The 21,878-nt window shown below is 32.8% G+C and overlaps 1 protein-coding gene across 3 annotated transcripts in view; it reads right to left on the bottom strand.

Moving 5' to 3' along the window:
* Nucleotides 1-21,878, bottom strand: part of Mct1 (Monocarboxylate transporter 1) — a 354,171-nt gene that overhangs the window by 9,823 nt on the left and 322,470 nt on the right. For all 3 annotated transcript variants that reach the window (XR_016142215.1, XM_089094249.1, XM_089094248.1), the window contains exons 8-10: nt 11,429-11,663; nt 7,998-8,163; nt 2,152-2,352 (exon numbers count right to left, since the gene is read on the bottom strand). Coding sequence is in view for 2 of the 3 variants with exons in the window: in XM_089094249.1 (XP_088950375.1) it covers nt 2,152-2,352; nt 7,998-8,163; nt 11,429-11,663 (602 nt within the window). In the remaining variant the exon portion in view is untranslated. The remainder of the gene's footprint in view (nt 1-2,151; nt 2,353-7,997; nt 8,164-11,428; nt 11,664-21,878) is intronic.

Below are 21,878 nucleotides of genomic sequence, written 5' to 3'. Positions count from 1 at the left end.
AGAGCTGCATTAAAAATCAAAGACGAGCAAGAAAACATTGATGCGACATGCAAGACTGCATTAATGTGCTTATCGGCGCAGATGGTGGAGAGGGGGGGGGGCATCTTGAGTACGCCAGGAGATCTGACAGGAATTTTTTTTCTTGGGGGGGATGGGCCTTCGAGTTCTTATAGGGATGCTATAAAATGGGAAATTCGTAAAAACGTAGGATATCATATAGAAAAAATTAATTAAAAAAATAAAGAATTTCGAGCGTAATGGAGGCTGGCTTGAAGGCTCTCTTGCTGAAGTACTCGCTATTCACAGGTTTCTATACAACGATCTGCTTTTTTGTGTTTTTTTTTCCAAGAAAAAGACGAACCAATCTCAATAGGAAGCTAAAACAATAAAACCGAACGGTAATCGTAAAAAAAATAAAAATAACACACAACAATATTAATAAAAATGTGACATATGATAAGTGCTATGGCCTGGATTCATTTGACCAAGGGCACTCGAAAGGAGTACTGGATTATGATATTTATGAGCGACAGAAGCACCCGATTGTGGTATTACACTTTGGAAAGATGTGGCACCTTTCCAAAAAGGTGCTACATGTACTGTATATAGCAATTTTTTGGAAATACCTGTCGTCCGCTCAGTGTGCAAAAGTAAGAGTTCTGTTTTTTCGATTCGCAAAGTTCCTTCTGAGACTTCCACCATGGACAAGTAACTCCTATATCATGCGTAATTATGGTGTATCCGATCCAACAGTCTGTGTTAACGGTGACGCCAAGAATTTTTTGAAAAACGCCAAGGGAAGAGCGAGCCCGTTGCTAGCCACCCTGTCCCAGCAGTTTTGCTAATGTACATCAAATATGTTTGGTGATGTTCCCTAGTGTGACTTTTCTTTTCTTTTTCCTTTGTTATACTCAGTTTTAATTCCATGTGAATTTTCGGGCAATAAATTTACTTACTTACTTACTTATTATGACTGAAAATAGTCCGAAATTATAGCAAACCTCTATATTTAGTATTCTGAAATGCTTTTGGATGAAAAAAAAAAAAAAAACAGAAAAAAAACTAGTGTTAATACTAGACGTGCATAGCGCTGCAATTTGATGCAATAGCAAGCCATTAGCCAATGCTCGCAAATCCAAAGCTGTCTTTTAATCCACTATTTTTAAAACGAAACTGATAAACAAATTTGCTGATTTTTTATAGTTATTTAACAATGAAGGTTTTTCAATGATTTAGGTATATATATATATATATATATATATATATATATATATATATATATATATATATATATATATATATATATATATATATATATATATATATATATATATATATATATATGCATGACGCGTCTCATCCTAGGGGTAACGGATACCTCAGAAATTTCTTGAACACGACAGATAATACAATTCGGCGAGTTCCCCCTTACAACACAATAATTAATCTGTTTGGGGGAGCAAAGTCACCCCACTCTGTACATTGTCAATGAACCAACAGGGGCTACACGTAGGTAAAATAATATCAGAAAGATTGAACAAATTATACTGATATGCTTAGCAATCAGAAAGGTGGTAAATTGGAAGTGTTTAACCCAACACATATCTCTGATTCGCTGACTTAGTCAATGATAATCACGAAAAAGATAGTAATGACGCAATTACATTAAATACTAACATAAAAAGGATTCGCAGTAGCTCAAAGAGGAAGTCCAATGAAATTCAACAGTAAGCAAGAATGCAAAAAATATATAACCTACTTTATTTTACTTCTATTAAAAAATAATATTTAATTTTGCGAACGGTAATCTTATCTTCTTCTCTAAAAGGTTAGCTAAAGTGATATTGGCCTGCTTAATCTGTTGTTAAATACATACAAATATAGTAAGATTTATTGAAAAAACCACCTGAAAAATGTATGCATGCACAATATATACTTTGCCGAACATTTTATGGATCGCTCCCAGTCCAACTTCCTCCACTTTTTTTTAGAACAGCTCAAATTCTATTTCAGGTTTATCTACCTCACCCATTGGCAGATGACCAATAGGATTTTATAGCTTTTCTTAGTCTATTTTTTAATTTGTTTTCCTAATTGTTTTATTTTTTTAATTGTTTTAAATTGTTTTCCACACTCATTGAATCAACTAACCTCCTATTGGTGGTCCTATTAAAGAAGCAATTCCCTGAAATAGCAGCAGAAGACCGAAAGCATTTGTAAGCTTTTCTAAGCCAAGGAGATCCACCAGAATCACAGAAGTGAGGCCAACGTAAGCACCCGCCGTTGCTCCAAAGACGCATGCGTATACAGCTAATGAAGTGTAATCGAAGCAAAATGAGCTGAGAATGGTTGCTAAAAATAATAACATAAATAACAAAACGATAATATTGATAATAATATTACATTATACGTTATTAGCTATATTATGTTGTATGAATACGCACACACAAACACAGATATATATATATATATATATATATATATATATATATATATATATATATATATATATATATATATATTAATATTCTATATTCAGTGGGAAGAAGAATTCAAGAGACAGTCGACGCAGACAAAATGGGTGAATATTCCTCAAGTGTAGTAAAGAGAGTCATCCTAAACTTTAGTTCAACATCGTCGACAGACGATGTCAACAGACGATTAGTTCGTCAGCAATCGTCAACAGACGATTAGTTCGTTATCGTCAACAGACGATGACGAGTTTAGGAAGTACCTATTTAAAGAATCTGATTTCTCGTTTTATTTGAAACCGAAGAACTTGGAAAAATCTTCAAATCATTTACAATTAGCGCTCCAGGAGTTGATATGATGTCATTGAAAGTGGGAAGGAATATTTTTCTTGCGACTTGCCTTGCTATATTACCATAAATCAGCTAGTAGTTAATTGTTCAAAATCATCCACGGTTAATTACAGTTGGTCAAAACATTATTATCTTCGGGTAATGGGCTTAAATTGTGAGGATTTTAAAATTCCCAGAGATGAAGCTGTTAAGTTTCTAGAGGAATATGTAGATAAGGTTTTGAATTTTAAAAAGCATGTAGGGATAATAGCCACCAAATTTGCCTATAATATTGGTAAAATGTTATCTTTCCTATGTCCATTCTTTGCGTTATGGGTTTTTCACTTGTGCATTCTCATTTGTTCTATTGTTGTTCAGTTTTGTCTAGTACGTTTGATATTCATCTCCAGCCTCTTGAAGTTTTGCAGGTTGTTAATTATTCAGAACACTTCCAAGAATTTTGATCTGAATGTAAGACCTGAACAAACCGTTTTCACAGCCATAAACACAGGTGACGGGTAACAGAATGCATTGGACTTATAAAATTCCTGCAATATATTTGCACGTTAGGGGGGAGGGTAGAGTATAGCCTGTCTGCACGCAAAATGTGCTAACTACAATTATTCTGCATATTATAAAGTAACAATTGTCTTGTAACTTCACACTGTCGTAATACTTTATCTACCCCCCCCCCCAATGTGTAAATATATAGCCCAATTATATAGGTCCCTACATTCTGTCAAACTAAACAAGTCTTGTGGCTATGAAATATGAAACCAGTTTTTACAGATCAAACTTCTTGAATATTCAGAATACGTTCTGAATAATTAATAAGTACCGTTTTGCGAAATAATGTAATACAGATTTTGGCAAATGAACCTGGAAGTAAATCAGTTCTGACAGTTTAGTGAATGATTTATGACAATTTACGACATTTATGACAATTGTGCCAATATATGGTTTATTTATCATAAGTGCTGTTAAGTTTATGCCTCCATAGACTTAGCGATATTGGAAAGTGTTTTGCTAATATGTTTGTCTCTGGTAATTCACTATTCCAATACAAGACAGGCTGATAATATTTGGGTACCAGTATGTATGGTGCCAATATGTTGCTAATATGTTTGTCTCAGGTAATTCATTTTTACAATACGAGACAGGCTGATAATATTAGCGTGACAATAACATCCTCAGCACGCTCAGAATTTTTTTTTGCATCCATAATCCCCAAACTTGGTTCAAAGTTCAAAGTGTTTAAAGTTTTGTTGAAAATTTGTTATGTCATATACCGTCGTTAGTTGCTCTCCAGATCATATATTTTTTCCCTTTTTGGATGATTTAAGGTAAGTTTACGTATTTTATTTGCTTTTTCATATCCCCGTGTGAATACACTTTGTTTATTTACTAGGGTTAGTAGGATTACAATATGTATTACAACTCTGTATGTGTTTGTTCATGTTAACTTTTTTTTCTAATTTGTTTTGTTTTTCTCTCTTTGCTTTTCATGGAGGACTTTGTTACGTATTTTAACCTCACAGAATCTCTAGAGCTTAGTGTCTAGGCTAACCATTTCCTTATATATATATATATATATATATATATATATATATATATATATATATATATATATATATATATATATATATATATATATATATATATATATATATTTTGTTTCTTTTTTTATAAGGACGAAACCTAGAAAACATATCTTTTTTTTTTATTTGTTTAATCAAGACGTCCTTGAATGGTTAAAAAAAAGACTCTTTCGTGTTGAGACCAGACATTACAGATAAATGGATGGTCTATCACGACAACGCTCCATGGCACAGCGCCCTCTTAAATTTTTTTTTTACCCAATTCGCATTCTTGTGGTTCCCGAGCCCCCCTACCCCTGTTCACCTTCTGTCAGTTTCTGTGACTTTTTCCTTTTCTGTAAACAGAAGAATGTTCTCAAACGACGCCATTCCGTGACTTTAGAAAACGTTCAAAAGTCTGTAGCGGAAATCCTGAAGACGATACCGGTTGAACATTATCAGCTCTGATACCATCTGTGGAAACAACATCTTCATCGGCTTGTAGCTGCCCAAGGGAACTACTTTGAAAGGAATAAAATTGATGGTAGGAAAACAAGCAACTTTGGTAAATAAAAAATCCGTCTGATTACTTTTCTGCTGTTGACATATGTATATAGTACTGATAGTGCTGATTCAAAATGCTGAGGAAGATTTGTAAAATGTTTGCCAAACAAATTGTATAAGGAGAGTGTTAAGTAACAGTTTGACTAACCATATATCAAACAGTAGACTGTAGCAGATGAAACTGAGAGAGGAAAGACAATAGCAAAATGAAAAATAAAATCAAAAAAGGGTGAAAAGACGAGGATTTTGCCAGCCAGTAGCGAACCATGAAGACGAAGAAACAAGCAAATATTTCGACAAGGACCTCCACCAAGTCGTCCTCAGTGCTAAACAAAAAGAAAGAAAAGAAAAAAGAAAACAACGAAAAACGAACCTTTCGAAGTTCGCTTGACAAAGACAGCACAAAAACTAAATAAGAACCAGGTTGTAATCAATGAAAAAGAAAATTTACCAAGATGATTGAGCAATAATCCTTTGTTTTGCTATAGCTTTAGCTGGTCTACAAATTCGGACTTCATTTGATGTGCAAAATGGGTCTCTCAAGTTAGACCGGGCGAAAATATTGATTGAGTCCTCCAAAATTAAATTGTTATAAATTGGGCTTAATGAAATATCTCCGGTGTCTCTATTTATTGCTAAATTCCAGTTTATGTATTTTTTTATCTCAATTAACTCTTTAAAAGATTTTGGTAGGCCGTTTACAGTAGATATTAATGATGCCTCATCAAAAAGAACTAGATGTGGCGAAGTTTCGAATATATGCTGGGCCAATGCTGAATGAAAGTTGTCATTTTTATTTTCCAATCTCAGGGATTATCTATTGAAATTTTGTGTTCATGCAAACGTTCACCTAGTTGTTTATGTGTCCTACCAATGTAAAATTTCCCACTTGAACACGGGATTCTGTAGAAACCACTACCCAGTACAGGGTCGGTTTTTATCTTTTCCTGAGTTGAAAAAATTTTCAGCATTTTGTTCAGTTTTGAAAGAAACAGAGAGATTATGTTTTTTTTTTAATTTTCTCAAGTTTACAGTCGAGTTTCGGGATTTTCAGTAAAGTAATGGAAGTTTTTTCTCAATGTCTAGAGTACCTGAATCAGGGGGGACGGGGTCTCTGTTTTCCTGTTTTATCTTTTTTAATCGTCTATCTCTGACATTTTAAATAAGTTTTATTGGGCAACCATTGCAGAATAGAATATCTTTGATATAGTTTAATTCAGAATTTATACGATTACGAGAACAGATTTTTAAAACTCTGTCGAATAAAGAGATTATTATCCCTCTTTTTACAGAAGGAGGGTGATATGAAGAGAAACTTAGATATTGATCACTATGGGTCTGCGTTCTGTATATAGAAAATTTAAGGGTAGGAGCAGTTTTTATAATCAAAACATCCAAGAAAGGCAGCTTACCTGAATCTTCGAGTTCCATTGTGAACTGAAGATTCGAATCAAAAGAGTTCAAATGTGTCAAAAAATCTCTTAGAGAGTCTTGTCTATGTTCGCAAACAGAAAGAATATCATCAACGAAACGAAACCAGATAGAGTGTTTTAAGTGGAAACTATTCAAAGCAGATTGTTCTATGAAATCCATGCAATAATTTGCCAAATAAATAGATAAAACAGTGCCCATGGATAGGCCCATGATTTGAAGGAAATTTTTTTTCGGAACTTGAAATACGAGGAGAACTTGTTGGAAAGACAGACAAGGGTCATTATTGTGTCAATCTCCAAAGTTTTGTAATCTGACCAAGCTGAATTTTCCTCTAATTTTCTTTGTAAGGGCTGCTCACATTTTTGGACATCGCATGAAGTGTACATAGAAACTGCATCAAAACTAGATAAGACAGTTTTTTCTGTTGTACTTTGATTTTACAACTTCTCAACAAGATCTACGGAATTTTTTTTATATAGGATTTCTGTGTGCTTAAAAGAGGCTTAAAAATGGTGGCTAAGAAACTTCCGATACCCGTAGCTGGAGGACTATAGCATGCTACAATAGGACGTAACGGAATATCTTTCTTATGAATTTTAGGCAGACCATAAAAATTTGGGGCTGAACAACCTTTGGGGTAAAATTTTTTGTACATTTGAGGAGTAATTAGTTTAGTATCGTTTAAAATTCCTAGTTTTTTTCTTCATTGTTGATTGTATTTATTCATGGGATCAATTTTTATTTCTTTGTAAGTATATTTATCCATTAAAAGGGTGTTAACTTTTATTCCATAATCTGGATAATACATAATTACAACTGTGTTTTCTTTGTCCGCTCTCATAATCATCTCGTAATCATTCTCGTAATTCATTTGTCATGTGTAGCCAGTGTGGTCTTAGAATGTATAAAAGTAGACTTTAGGGAAAATGCGGTTCAATCCCACTTTTAAGGGCTATAATGAAAGAAATGTGAAAATGGCTAGGCCACGTTCTATGAATGAAGAATACACAGGTTATCAAAAATTGGACTTTTTGGTCATCCATCTGGGGCTAAACTATCCACCTGGGTCCTCCCCTACTGGGTCGGGAAGAGGTCGTAAGGAGGGATTTTAAGGAAGTCGGAAGGCCATGGGTGGAGCTAAAGAGTGAAACTTTGAATAGACTGGCTTGGAGAAGGAGCGTGCGCAGATGTGTTGGTCTTAGGGAGCTTGGTGCTGCAGTAAGTTGTTATTAGTAAAAGTAGTAAATATATACCAGCAAAAGAGGTGGTTTTGCCCAATTTTAATCTAGTAAAAGGCCGACTTTTCAGCCCAGCTCCCTATGTTCGGCCTTGGACTTATTTCGTCGGGCCTCACAGATCTTTGACCATGCATGTAATCCTGACTGGACACTATTGTTTTCGAATTTTCACAGCCTATGCCAATTATTCTGGTTCCGAAATTATTTTGAATTGAACTTCACACTTCTACCTCGATTGGTTCAATTTTTTTTCAGTGCAAAGAAGAAAGTATCATATACACTAAAAAAGTGTTAAATTTAGTAACACAAACAACATCCAAGACGTACTTATACAGACTATCAAATGAGCCTCGAAAAATCGTCAAAAACGCTAAGTAACTTACAGAAACCACATATAGTCAGGGCACTGTTGTACAAAAATAGACGATTGATCTTAGGACTATCGGATATATAACCAAGTATCACTCGACTGACTGTATTTGCGCCACCAATCCATGCAATTAGGGCACTAGCTGTTGCCGAGTCAACCCCTGATTCTAAGGCTTTGTCCTAAAAAAAGGAAAAAAATCATTAGATTCTTCATTGTTTTCATTATACAGCTTAAAAAATTTTCTTTTTATAAATCAATTTCAGATCAAATGAGGTATCTCCCAGGTTTCTAAGACCACCCTTTCTATAGGAAGTAAAAAAAAAACTCACGGAAGGCCCTTTGCTCTTTATTAAGCACCGCTAAAAAGGTGGGACGCTTGATATTTCGTTTTATATGCATGTCTAAAAAACAAATACAATTTACAATTTATAAATATAATTACAAGCACAATGCAAATACACCATATTCTACAGGAGAGGAATTTTAATTTATATAATACAAACCGAGACACTTCTCAACTGGATCAAATAAAACAATTTGATTTTAGAATAAGACACAATTTTTACAATTTTCTTTTTTTACAATGCAAATACAATCATTATTCGTAACAACATACAAAAAGACAAGTCTTTTATTTGTGTTAGAAATACACAAGATGTTGTAGAGCACATGACTTTTGAAAAGATTCGTGTATACAAATATTATACTACAATGGGGAGGCATCCCATAATAGATAGCACAACTAGGAAGATGTTACTCGATCTCAAAATGCCCCCTGAAACAAACGAAATCCAGATACGTTATCCATTAATACAAATCTAGTGCAATACTGTGTCATTTACTAGGCTACAATTTCCTCAATGTCATCCTACACCGCTGCTTGCCGTCACGGTTCTAGCTAGGCCAAATCGTGAAAGATCCACCCTGGTGCCGCAATGAGGCTGCAGAAGCAGGGTTTCCCTTCCGGGGATAGGGACGGAGGAAGGAGCTTATGACAACATCATCTAAAGATTCCATTGAATCCATTGGAACATTTATGGGGCCTGGCTACTTACCTTATAATTAATACCAATTACATAAATTAGGGACGATATACTGCTTTCATGACTGAGGGTCTTAAAAGGGTTCAGCCCGGAACTGATGAAAACTTCAAAGTTTTGTAAAGCATGATATTAGGTGACACAACTGCATGACTTTATTTTATTCTATTTGTCAGTTCCAACTGTGTTTCTTCTTAAAAATTTGTTACTTGCGATGTAAGCTGTAGTTGATCAAATGTATTATATGTGTTTAAATTATATAGATATAAATTATAAGTGTTAATAAATGGAGCAAACCCAAACGAAAGGAGTTACTGCTGTAGGAGCACAGTTTTGAATTATGCTGCTTCTCAAGGTATATAATATATTTGTCAGCTATTAGTTTTAAATGGTGCCGGTATAGATGCCTTAGATGTTGACAACAACGCACCATTGTTAGCTGTGATTAAGGTATAAGTTCCCTCTGAAACTAGCGATTTAACGACAAGCTCGCAGCTGTAACTTGCATCAAACGAATAAGATACTCATATCATCAGATTCTTTACTCTCAGATCTGTCGATTCACCGAGCCAGAGATATGGTATTACTTGGAATTTCTCCCAGAGAAGTATCTGAACTTGCTCAAAAAGTAGGAAAATTATTCTTTTTTCGACAGTTTTTAACAAACTTTCATCGTATTTCTGATCTATAAAACGCTGTATACCATATTTCAAAAATAATGATTCAGTGGATCATTCGGTTTGATAGCAAAATTTTGATCTTTCGTTCAGACAGTAGAACAGTTAGAGAGCAGAAATAACATTAGCCAAAACCTTCAAAGGGAACATAAAACTTAAGAAAGTACTTATCCAGTTCGGAACTGGATTTACTACGTTTATAAACCCCAAAAAGGGTAAAATTTCTGCTGCTAATGAACTAGCCCAAAGAGTATGGGCAACTGATAAAGTTTTACTAGTACTAGCGGGAAAAAACTATCAACGCCATCTAGCGTTTTCCAATGCTTGGCATTTTTTCAAGCTTTGTAATCGCTTTTCTGTTACGAACTGAGATCAGACACTTATTACAACCCCAATTTTACCAATTACACTACTTAAATTAACGCTAAATGGCGTCGGTACCCGTAATTTTTTTTCACACTAGCGCCAGGTCCCGCTCTTTGAAATAGTCCATAAAATAATTAATCCGTATTCTTGCGAATGTCTTAGCAGAGGGAGCTAACCCTAATTGGATGAATAGATTTCCTCAAACACCTTTAACTTGTGCTACTAAGACAAACAGACTAGATGTTTGTTAGTTACTAGTTACAAATATATTACGAATAAATTTCGTAATTTCAAATGATGCCCTTAGTGATAGCTTTGTCCAAAATAAAATTAGACGGGATTAAATATCTTTTAGAGAGCAATGCAAAATTGGCAATCCCAACAGAACAAAAGACAAAAAGCATAAATATGACCGAGTGATCAATTATCTGGTACGGTGGACAACTCTAAAAGTAGCAAAAACCATTAAATGTTTTCAAAACTATGCAACCTTGCCTTTAAAGAGTCTAATACATTAAAATCAATACGCTGGTATATCATCAGAGAATATAAAGGGGATACCGAAATATTTGATAACGTTATTCAAGTTCCTATGCAAGCATGCTTGAAAAACTACCTGAATTATGAAAATGCTATAACGAATTGCTTCAAAAAATTTGAATAAAAAAGACACGCAAGTGATACAAAGGTCTTTGCTCAATAACAAAGGTCTCGTGATACAAAAGGTCTTGTGATAAAAAACTGAATAAAACAAGAAACGGAAGTGATACAAAGGTCTTCATTCACTGCAAAGGTCGTCGGTAGTTTGGCTCGAAAAGGCTATGTGCTCTAAATTCTGCTTATGACCGACCCTGTGATCTATTTTCAGTTTAACCTGCACTGTTTCTATAAACTATAAGGTATAATCAGCTTTGATTATATCTTGCTCTCTTTTGGTGCTATTAAAAATAAAAATAAACAAGTATTTTAAATGAAAGTAAAGAGCAACATACAAAATTAAAACGAACAGAAATTATTGCGTATATCAGGAAGGGGTTTCTCATCCTCAACCCTGATGTTCCCACTAAAGTAGCATAGTGCTGTTAGTGTGAAAAATACAAAAATACCCAGTATAGTGTTTCCTTCTGATGCTTAAACATTGCGTACATCTAATTTAACGAGTTCATGAAAGCACAACTAAAATAATAAAAAAGTTGTAGATAATAAAAAATAATAAAAAAGTAAAATAATAAACTAAAATAATAAAAAAGTTGTAATAAAAAATTTATATTATCATGAGGCACGTTGAATCCAACCTTTATGCAAAATTTGCTACTGTAAATAATAAATAACACCTTGAATATAATAATGAAAAGTAATACCTTTATGTATACATAAGGCACATTAAATCCAATACTTGTGCAGAAATTTGACACAGTGAATAATAGAAAAACAGGGTCTGCTAGCAAAGAAAGATCCATCATCTCCTTGTATGCATCTCGTGCTTCTTTTGAGCAAGGAATGAAGCCACAAACTACATATTTTTTAGACTGATCATCCAGCTCGTCTTCCTCAGAGAGCCGGACAGAAGAGCTCCCATTAATCTTCAAGTTTGATCTGCAAAGTGGATAGAAAAGAATTTGCATGAACAAGTGGGAGAGCCTAAACATGCAGAAATAAGACTGAGATGCTTATTCAGTGTGGTCAATCTAAAATCTGATCAGGAGTTAATTGCAACATAAACCGCAAACTTTTGTATATTTTCAGTGGGAACGTACATTTAGTCAGTACAGTCTAAAATTTGATCCAGGGCAAATTGCATTACAATCTTTCCCACTATCAGTGGAAGAGGTACATTCACACTGGTCAATCTTGATCCGGAGCAAATTGCACTGCAAACGTTTGTATACTTTCAGTGACAAATGTTTCTGGATATACTTTCAGTGAGAAATCAAATTGCACCATCCTATCCAGAACAAATTGCACCACAAATGCAGATGTATGTACACTTTGATGTACACTTTTTTTGTATGTACACTTTCAGTGGGAGATGAACACTTAGTCCGGTCAATCTCAAATTTTATCAAAAGCAAATTGCACTGCAAATCACAAACGTTCGTACACTTCTATTTGGAATCAGTCAATTCAATCTAGAATTTGATTAATAAAAAACTAAGTTTTGTATTTATTTTGTAAACCAATTTTAACAAATGGACTAAAAAGGAGAAAATAAATTTTTCGGTTCTAAAGAATACTTTTGACATACATTCTTCAAAACTTTCAGAATATTTTGAATATTCTGAACTCTTTTACTCAAAATTGTAAATTTTTCTAAAAGTTAAACGTTGTGCGCATTTTCAGTCAACTACCTAACTATATCTAACTATTTATCATACAAACATAACTTTATGAATGCTGTGGATGACCAATTCAGTTCTTTATTTAAATAAAATTCGAACCAAGTTTAATTTTTTTGAACATTTTTACGAGTTTGAGTAAAAGAGTTCACAAAATTCAACAAATTTAGAAAATTTCAAAGTATGTATATCAAAAGTTTTCTTTAGAACCAAGAAATTTATTTTCCCCTTTTTGGTCCATTTGTAAATCGTGGTTAAAATTATTTTTATCAAGCAATTATTTAACTCTTTTTGGTGTTAAATTGTATAAATTTTCCCTCCTTAGTTCTTCAGTACATACTAAATTTAGTATGCATTGAACATCCAGACACACAACGTGGAGGTGAGGTCAGGTGAGGAGGTGAGGTCGTGTGTCTAAAAATTTGCTTCAAAATAATTCAGCATTGACGAAGGCAGAGAAAATATCCTCAATTTTTTGTTTTAGCAAGTTAAAAGAAATGAGACCTTAGCTATTAAAGATTCAGGCGAGAGCTCGAAAATTCATAAGAATTTCTATGATGCCGTATTTTCATCATATACGTTCCATTTCTCGTAAAGCATCTTGATTGCATGGCTTCTTTCCAGTAAGTTTACTACAATACAACTCGTCTGTTCGAAGTCCTTTCAGCGATATAACTCTACTTAGGGCAAGGTAAGCTTGACCAGGCACGAAAAGTGAACTTCCAAGATTCACAACTGCTTCATTTACAGTCTTTCCTTTCATCTCGCGTGTTGTACATACAACATGTTGTTGTACAACAATATGTTGGGCAGCACAATATTATTATCAGTATTCTTCTTTCAATTGAAAGGGTACTGGTGCAATATATATAACACAGTGCTATATACGAAGGAAGTCAAGTTTGGTTAATGATAATGAAATAAAATAGGATGAAAATATAATAATTTAGAAATAAATTTGGGCTATACATTTGCACATAAGGGGGAAGGGGGAGGGTAAATCATAGCATTAAATACCTAACCTAGATGCCTCTCTCTGTACCTAGGTAGAGAGAGGTACCTCTTCCTCTTTCCATGGAGGAAGTTTTCATGGGGGGAGGGACATTGCTATAAAGGGGCGGCGGATTTCCGAGCATTATTTAAAAAACGATCAGAAATTAAATAAAAGTTGAATTTTGCAGGAAATTGAACTGCTCGTTGTTCAATTATATATATTCCATCTGGGCCAAAATCAACTTTTAAAGATAGAATATCTGTATCATACATTTAATCTCGTCAAAAACGAGGTCAATTTATTTTATACATAAAGCCTTTTGCGCCATTCAATATACCTTTTTCTACATCTATATTTGATCGATGACATCATCCACAAAAATTTCTATCAATATTTCTAGAAATTTATTTTTAATCAATTTTTTTTATTTAATTAAACTAATGAACGATAACTTTAACTATTATACAACAAAACATTAGACAAGATTTTTAAGCGCAAAGGATTGCAATTTTTATCATTTATTTTGCACAGATAATTGACTTTGGATTGTCTAATCACATCTGAAGTAAGAGACTAAATTTTAGGGTAAATAACAATTTTTGAGATTTCAATATATCGAATATAAAAATGTTAGGTAAAGCAAATTTGTATACAAATTTTGAGCCAAATCGGATGAGAGGAAGGGGTCAAAATAGGCATCTCAAGTTTTGAATGAATGGCGACCTGCAAGTTAAGGAGAACTTGGTAATTACTGCATTTTATTTAACTATATATACATGATTTTTAAAATGCCAAAATGATTCATTTTATACTATCTATATAAATGAGCAATAATTGTGTAGGTATTTATTTATTTATTTATTTTTTCTCGAAAACGGCTCCGTATTTTTTTGGGAAAATTGGCAACGTAAGATATTCTGGCTTATAAAAACGATCCAGATAGGTCAAAAGTTTGAGAAAATTCGTTAAGAGCCTTAATTTTGGAAAAAAAAACATTCATATGAGTGACGTCATTTTAATATACATCAGTATTGCAATTACGTTGTCAAACTTGTCACATTTATGTGGAAAAATCAAAGATTTTCGTGCATGGAAAAGTTTACATTAAATGGCTTAAAGAGCAGAAACTGGTAATTGCAAAAGTATTTGTATGTATTTTGAAAAGGGATTACAACAATTCAAAAATATATAAAAAACAACAACAAAAGTTTGAAGCTTAGTAGAAATCGTTGTTAGAAATCGGACTTGATTCAATAATCAAATATCTTTGAAAAGACACAGTATGAAACGACATTAAATTGCTTAAAGAGCAAACAACTGATAATTGCAAAAATGTTTGTATGTATTTTAACAAGGGATTAAAATAATTAAAAACCATAAAAAAGAAAACCAAAAGTCTGAAGCTTAGTAGAAATCATTGTTAGAAAAACATCATTACCGAATTTCTTTTGTTATAAGTATATGCAATGTCTTTTTAAGACATGAAAAAAAATTGAAAAAGTTTTTAAGTTCAATTCAGAATTGCTGAAGTTATTGTGTAAACTGCAACATTATTTACGGTACCTGAACAATGATTCTAATATTTTAATTCAGACTGTAAAAATACCTAAAAATTTAAAAATCAGTTTGTTTTTTTGTTAGATAAAATGAACTCGCTAAGTGATTAAGCTTACAGGTTTGAACGCAACCAGTTATATATATTATTTAACCAGTTATACATTATTGCGACAAGCCTTTGGCTTTCTCTTTTATTGAATAAAGTAAAATTAATAAATACTGTCAGTAGGAAGGCCGAAAAAACAAAAATTTCCAATTATTACAAATGATGATTCTCCATTTCGACAAGGGATTACAACAATTCAAAAACTTTAAAAAGAAAACAAAAAGTTTGAAGCTTAAGAAAAATCGTTGTTACAAATCGGACTTGATTCAATAATCAAATATCTTTGAAAAGACTCAGTATAAAAAGACATTAAATTGCTCAAAGAGCAAAAACTGGTAATTGCAAAAATATTTGTATATATATTTAACAAGGGATTACAACAATTCAAAAACCATAAAAAAGAAAACCAAAAATTGGAAGCTTAGTAGAAATCGTTGTTTCTAACCTAACCTAACCTAACCTTGATAAAGTAACGTCAACCTCCACGGACGCGGTCGTGGCCTCCGGCCTCGACCTCGTTTAACAAGGGATTACAACAATTCAAAACCATAAAAAAGAAAACCAAAAATTGGAAGCTTAGTAGAAATCGATGTTAGAAATCGGAATTGCCTTAATAATCAAAAATCTTTGAAAAGACTGCAGTATGAAAAGACATTAGTTTGCCTAAAGAGCAAAGAACTGGTACCTGCAAAAATATTTGTATATATTTTACAAAAGGGCTGCAGAAGTTCATAAAGCTCAAAAAACCTTAAAAAGAAAACAAAAGATTAAAATTTAGTAGAAAGCTTTTGTAGAAATCGGACTTGCTTTAATAATCAAATATCTTTAAAAACACACAGTATGAAGAGACAGCAAATTGTCTCAAATTATCTGCGGTTTAAAGACAAGCGACAATGAGAATCCATAAGCCTGCCGCGTGCCGAGTGCCGGGGTCCAGCGGCAAAGCTGCCGGGCTCTCTGTACTATAACTATATCCACTTATGTTTTATAGTGTTAAAAATGGAATCCTTTTTATAACTACATCTAATTGCCTATTATAATAATAATAAAAATAAAATCCGATTTTGATCTTCCTATGTAAGATGGTGTTAATCAGTTTCTCTTCATAATCTGAATTTGCCCTAAAAATTATTTTTGTCGATTACAAAGGTTTCTAGATAAAGCAATTATATTTAATACGAACCATTAAATAGTTCTTTATGATGTTCCAGTGCCCCGCTAACTGCGGAGCTTGCGCAGAGTTATTCAACTTTTGGTCACTGCGGGTTTGGGTTAGTCTTTTAATAGGTTGCAACTACAGCTGCAACCATGATTACTATAGGCTAGAGTATGTTACGTTGCACCCGGGCAGCATAGAGAGCTGTTTAAGGGCTTATTTTAAAGGAAACTACTACATCTAGTGCCTTTTGTAATTAACAAAACACAATATTTGAATTAGAAGCACTTTCTGAAAAAAAAATGCATTTTCGTGTGATGAATGACAACACACACACATCTTTCGAAAACTTGCTACTCTGGGGTACGATGTCATATTTGACTGACTTTGCTGCCTGATTTCCAGATATTCTTTTCTTACTATTCCAACTAAGAAAAGGCCATGATCTTTTTCCTGCGTGTTACATATGTTTAGTGATAAGGAGAGAGTTAAAGAGAGATGGGCAGAAAATTTTGACAATTTGCTAAATTGTGATAGATAACAGGAAGATATAGAAAATAATTGAAAACCTTGTGACTCTTTGGATGAGCAGTAATATATGCACAAAGATTCGGAACCTTCCCTATAAGGCAACAAAATAAGTTTTGGAGGAACAAAGTTGGCTCCAGATTATTTTTGTATCTTTTTGTATCTTTTTGGTCTATCTTGTTCATCTTCTTCTTTTGTCAACTCTTCATTTAAAGAATGCCGTGGTTACCACGGTAGCTACAACCTACTAAAAGACGGAGCAGCACATGGTAAAAAAAAGCGTGAAAGCCCTGAGAAAGGTGTTAGATTGAAACAAAAGTAAACCATTAGAATTCCCTTTTCCAAAAACACAATACAGGAAACTTACAGTCCTTTGTCTTGAATCACAATATAAAATGGATCATACAGATAATATAACACACTTCTTTTCAGGGGTGTTTTTTTGGGATATGATTTCATTTTTGAGAGACTTTACTGCCTGATTTCCTGAGGTTCATTATTTGCTAGATGATGCTAGATCAAGCAAAGATTAAGCCGAAAGATTTTTCCTATATGCATCTTAGTTAACATGGTTGTTCCAACATGGATGCCCGAGTAGAGGCAACAGTAAAGGGAAAACCACGGCCCAGAGTCACCCAAAAATTGAAACATGCATTAAAAACAACTGTGTTTCTTAGCAAAGGTTAAAGTCCAGCCATACATTAAATAAAGGCGATTCCAAAGAACACGTCTATTGATAAGTCTAGAAAAGTTTATGATAAATGTCGACTTTTGTCTGTAATTTACAATCCAGCGGAAAGCTCAAGAAAACAAGTTTATAACGACATTTCATAGACTATGACGACATTTCAAGGAATGAGGTAACAGAATCACGCAAATATGACATAATATCTGGGAGAAACAGTTTTCAGAAGATACGTGTGTTATATCATGTTATATCATATATTTGAAGATGCAGTTTTTTATTGAAGAGGTTCTGAGCGATCTATTAATGGTTTTATACCATCAAATATCTATAGTAATATGAGAAAAATAGATTTCTATTCTGTCACTTTTACCCTTTTCGGACAAAAATTGACATCTCAAGATCTATGACTAGATGTGACAATATTATTTCAAATAAGCCCTTCTAATAATCTACGACCTAGTGATAAGTACTTCTGATCACCAAGTGGTTTTCTTGTGAGAAGAATCATAAATTTTACTTCACAACTACAGAGGATGAACATTAATAAAGCCAGAAACCGAGCTTACGCACTTATGGGAAGGGAAAACTCTGAATTGTCCTTGGTGAAAAGTCCGTAAAGTTTGCCATTTATTTTCATTTCTTGGATCTCGATCTTCTTCTAGATCGGCTACGAGACTTTTCATCTCTAGATCTTCGAGAAGGTTTTCTACCGGACTCTCGAGACCTTTTATTTTGTGATTCTCGTGACCTCTTATCTTTCAAACTTCTAGAACTTTTTTCTTTATGTTTTTTTCCTTCTCTGCTTTCATGGGGTTTCGCTCCAATGGGCTGTTTTTCCAGCCCTTTAAAATACTTCATGAAGGCCTTTAAATCCCATTCACTATTGCCTGAAAATTTTTTCTGAATTCTTTTCTTTACTTTTTTATTATAATCTGGTGTCTGTTTGTTCTCTGTTACCATATCGTAAAGCTTGTATACATCTTTTGCGTTAATGGTGCCACTATTGCTAACATCAAATGCCCTGAAAACATAAAAATTTTCGTTTTCTAAAAGTAAACCATACAGTTCTTTCCACTCTTCTTCATCAAATACATAATTCTTATCTATATCAAATGTAGAAAGAACATGTCTCATTAGTAAACTTTCTTTGAGCTTAAATCCTACTATTACTTCTGACAATGTAAGATTTCCACTTTTGGTTATATCCATATTTTTGTAAGCAACTTCACTTTCATCGGATTGGAAGCTGTCAAACGCCTGGTCTAAAGCTTTTATAACTTTTTCCATGTCATTATTGTAATCTGCCTCAAATTTCTTGATCTGAGAGAGACTGAAATTGGTTGTTGGTAGATAACCTGCATATTTCGAACAGTAATCGTTCTTTTCTATGATTTCGTCATAATGTTCTATTTTTTTCTTCATGGCGGCAATAGCAATTTCTGTCAAACATATACTGACCTTTTCATAAAGAAATTTAAGTATCTTCATTTTCTTTTGTCAAACAGTTCGTGGTAACGAAATGGCGTAACGAGTCAATTGAAGCCAAAGGAAAACCAAACTAATTTTAAAATTTTCATGTATTTTTCTTGTTTGGATTAAAAAATAAAAAATACTGCTCAGACACCATAAATATTTTTGCAGTTTGCAGTTAAATATAAATTATTTTATTTAAAATTTTCACGAATTATTCTAGTTTCAGTTGACGATTCAGATTTTTTGTTAAAACCCCCCAAAAATTACTGCATTTTAGATAACTATGTTTACATGCTTCTTAAAATGGTAGAGGTTCTTTGTAAAAAATTACATGATAAAAATACCCACGCGTCGAGTAGTTAGAACCTAACAAGAAAAAAACAAAAAAACTAAACTAATTTTAAAATTTTTCGGGATTTTTCTGGTTTGAACTAGAAAATCAAGATTATTGCTCGGACACAACAAATATTTTTGCAGTTTGCAGTTAAATAAAATTACTTTATTTAAAATTTTCAGGAATTATTTTAGTTTCTAGTGACAAATCAGATTTTTTGTCAAAACCTCCCAAAAATTACTGCATTTTACATAACTATGTTACATGCTTTTTATATTGGTAAAAGTTCATTGTAAAAATATTGATTTATTTTAAATTCTTTATTATAATGACAATTGCCTAGTTTGTTCTTTAACATAAACTTCATTAAGCAGATTTTGAACAAATCCTACATGGTCTAGTGGTTAGGATAGCTAGCTCTCAACCAGCTAGCTCAATTTCGATTCCTGGTTTGGGAAATTTTTACTTATGATTTCTTAAGGAATATAATTAAAATATATTTCTGTTATACTATCATTTTTAAAGATAAGTATGTTTGTATCATCATTTATTTAATGACTTCTTTTAATACGTACTTCAGTTACTATGAACTACAGTTCGTTCCTTAATATAATTTTGCCCTATTTTAACAACATAGCTTTCCCTTCGTTGTTCATAGTTATGCTTGTATATTTATCGGTATTACTGCTACATAAACTGCAATTGCCCCTTCCAACATTAATATATGAATTTTCTAAGAAGTACGCCTCCGTATATTCACAGTGCTGTCTAATATTTTCCATTGCATTTGTTAACTGTTCCACAGTTGTCGGTCCATAACTTGGAAGGTTGTCATTAAACATACAACATTTCTTTTTGATTTTACTATGGAGTTTTGCTAGAGCATGTCTAACCAACTTTTCAACAACATCAGCTCTTTTTAAGGGAATTTTGATCTGTAATTTTTAATATTTTTGAAAATACCGATAAAACATTCGTAAACTGTTTCTCAATTTGCAAAGATCAGCCTGCATTTTTGCTATTTTCTTTGACTTCTGAATGTAATTTATAACTTTGTCTTTATGCGTTTTTCGGTACACCCTTGCAGAGGTTTTAATTTTTTCATTATAGCTTTTGTCACCCCAGTATCTACCCATTATTCTGACAGCAACTTTTTCTTATGTTTGTTTCGGTAATCTTTATCATTATCATACCGCTGCTTGCTCTTTTGTTTGGTTATCAACTGTTGCTTCTCTATAATCTTCACCGTTATCATACTTTTGTTTGGCTCTCTCCATTTTCGCTTCTCGATAGCCCTGGTCCGTTACATACCGCTGTTTTTCTCTGTCATATTTCATTTTCTTAAAACCTGGATCCAAGACAACTTAGTAGCCATCATTTCGTGTGCTCGAGCTTTATTCCTTTCGGTTGCATTTTTATCTCTTTCAAATAGACTTTTCTGTTATTTCAGGATCGAGTAGCTATAACCTAACAAAAAACAAGACTAATTTTAAAAATTTTCAGGTATTTTTCTAGTTTAAATAAGAAAATAGTATTATTAGTTAGACACCATAAATATTTCTGCAGTTTACATAATAAGATAAGCAATTTCGAACTGAAAACTTAAATAAAAAAAAATTCTTTGGAAATGAAGGACAACACTATAGAGATACGTACTTTACGGGTTAAGCCAAAAAAATTTGGTTCCAGGACACAAAAAAAAAACTAATTTAAAAATTTGCAGGTATTTTTCCAGTTTGGATTAAAAAATTAGTATTATTGGTTAATCACCATAAATATTTTTGCTGTTTACATAATAACTTTAGTGAATCTGAACTGGAAACTAGAAAAAAAAATGAATTTTTTTTCTTCGGAAATATAGGACAGCGCTATAGAGATACGTATTTTATGGGTTTAAGACAAAAAAACTTTTGTTCCAGGAGACAAAAAGCAAAACTAATTTTAAAATTTTCAGGTATTTTTCTAGTTTGAATTAAAAATTAGTATTATTGGTTAGACATCATAAATATTTTTACAGTTTACAAAATAATTTTAGCGATTCTGAACTGAAAACTAAGCAAAAATAATTGAATTTTTTTCTTTGGAAATATAGGACAACAATATAGAGACTTCACGTACTTTACGGGTTAAGCCAAAAAAAGTTTGGTTCCAGGAAACAATTATAACTTTGAACTGGAAGACGAAATAAAATTATTTTACTTAAATTTACAGGAATTACTGTAGTTTCAATTCACAAACCAAATTTTTTGTTAAATCCCCTAAAAGAATTACTGCATTTTGCATACCTATATCTAAAAGCTTTTTGTAATGTTAAAAATAACACTTTCTTCAACAGTGTTACAGAAAAAGGCAGTTTTACGCAAAAAATGATTCTTGTAATTATGCATTTCTTATATTATTATCTTGTCGAAAGATAAGCTTGCATAAATATTGCATTCACTTATTACGTCATATACGGTTATAACCTATACGATTATAACGTTATTCATCAAGAGATTTTCCTTGTTGCTCAAGCCCTTGTTTTGATCTGGCTCTGTTTCAGGAGTTATGGGTTATTTTAGTTTTTACGATGGGACGTGATCGTCTCTTACTAGGTTGCTAGCTACCGCTGCAACCCGAATTTTGCCATAATTGAAAAA

The sequence above is a fragment of the Artemia sp. Qi Xiang Cuo genome, chromosome 9 (assembly GCF_049724085.1).
Source record: "Artemia sp. Qi Xiang Cuo chromosome 9, ASM4972408v1, whole genome shotgun sequence".
Lineage (NCBI taxonomy): Eukaryota > Metazoa > Arthropoda > Branchiopoda > Anostraca > Artemiidae > Artemia > Artemia sp. Qi Xiang Cuo.
Note: the sequence above shows the minus strand (reverse complement) of the source record. Positions and strands in the feature narration are given on the sequence as shown.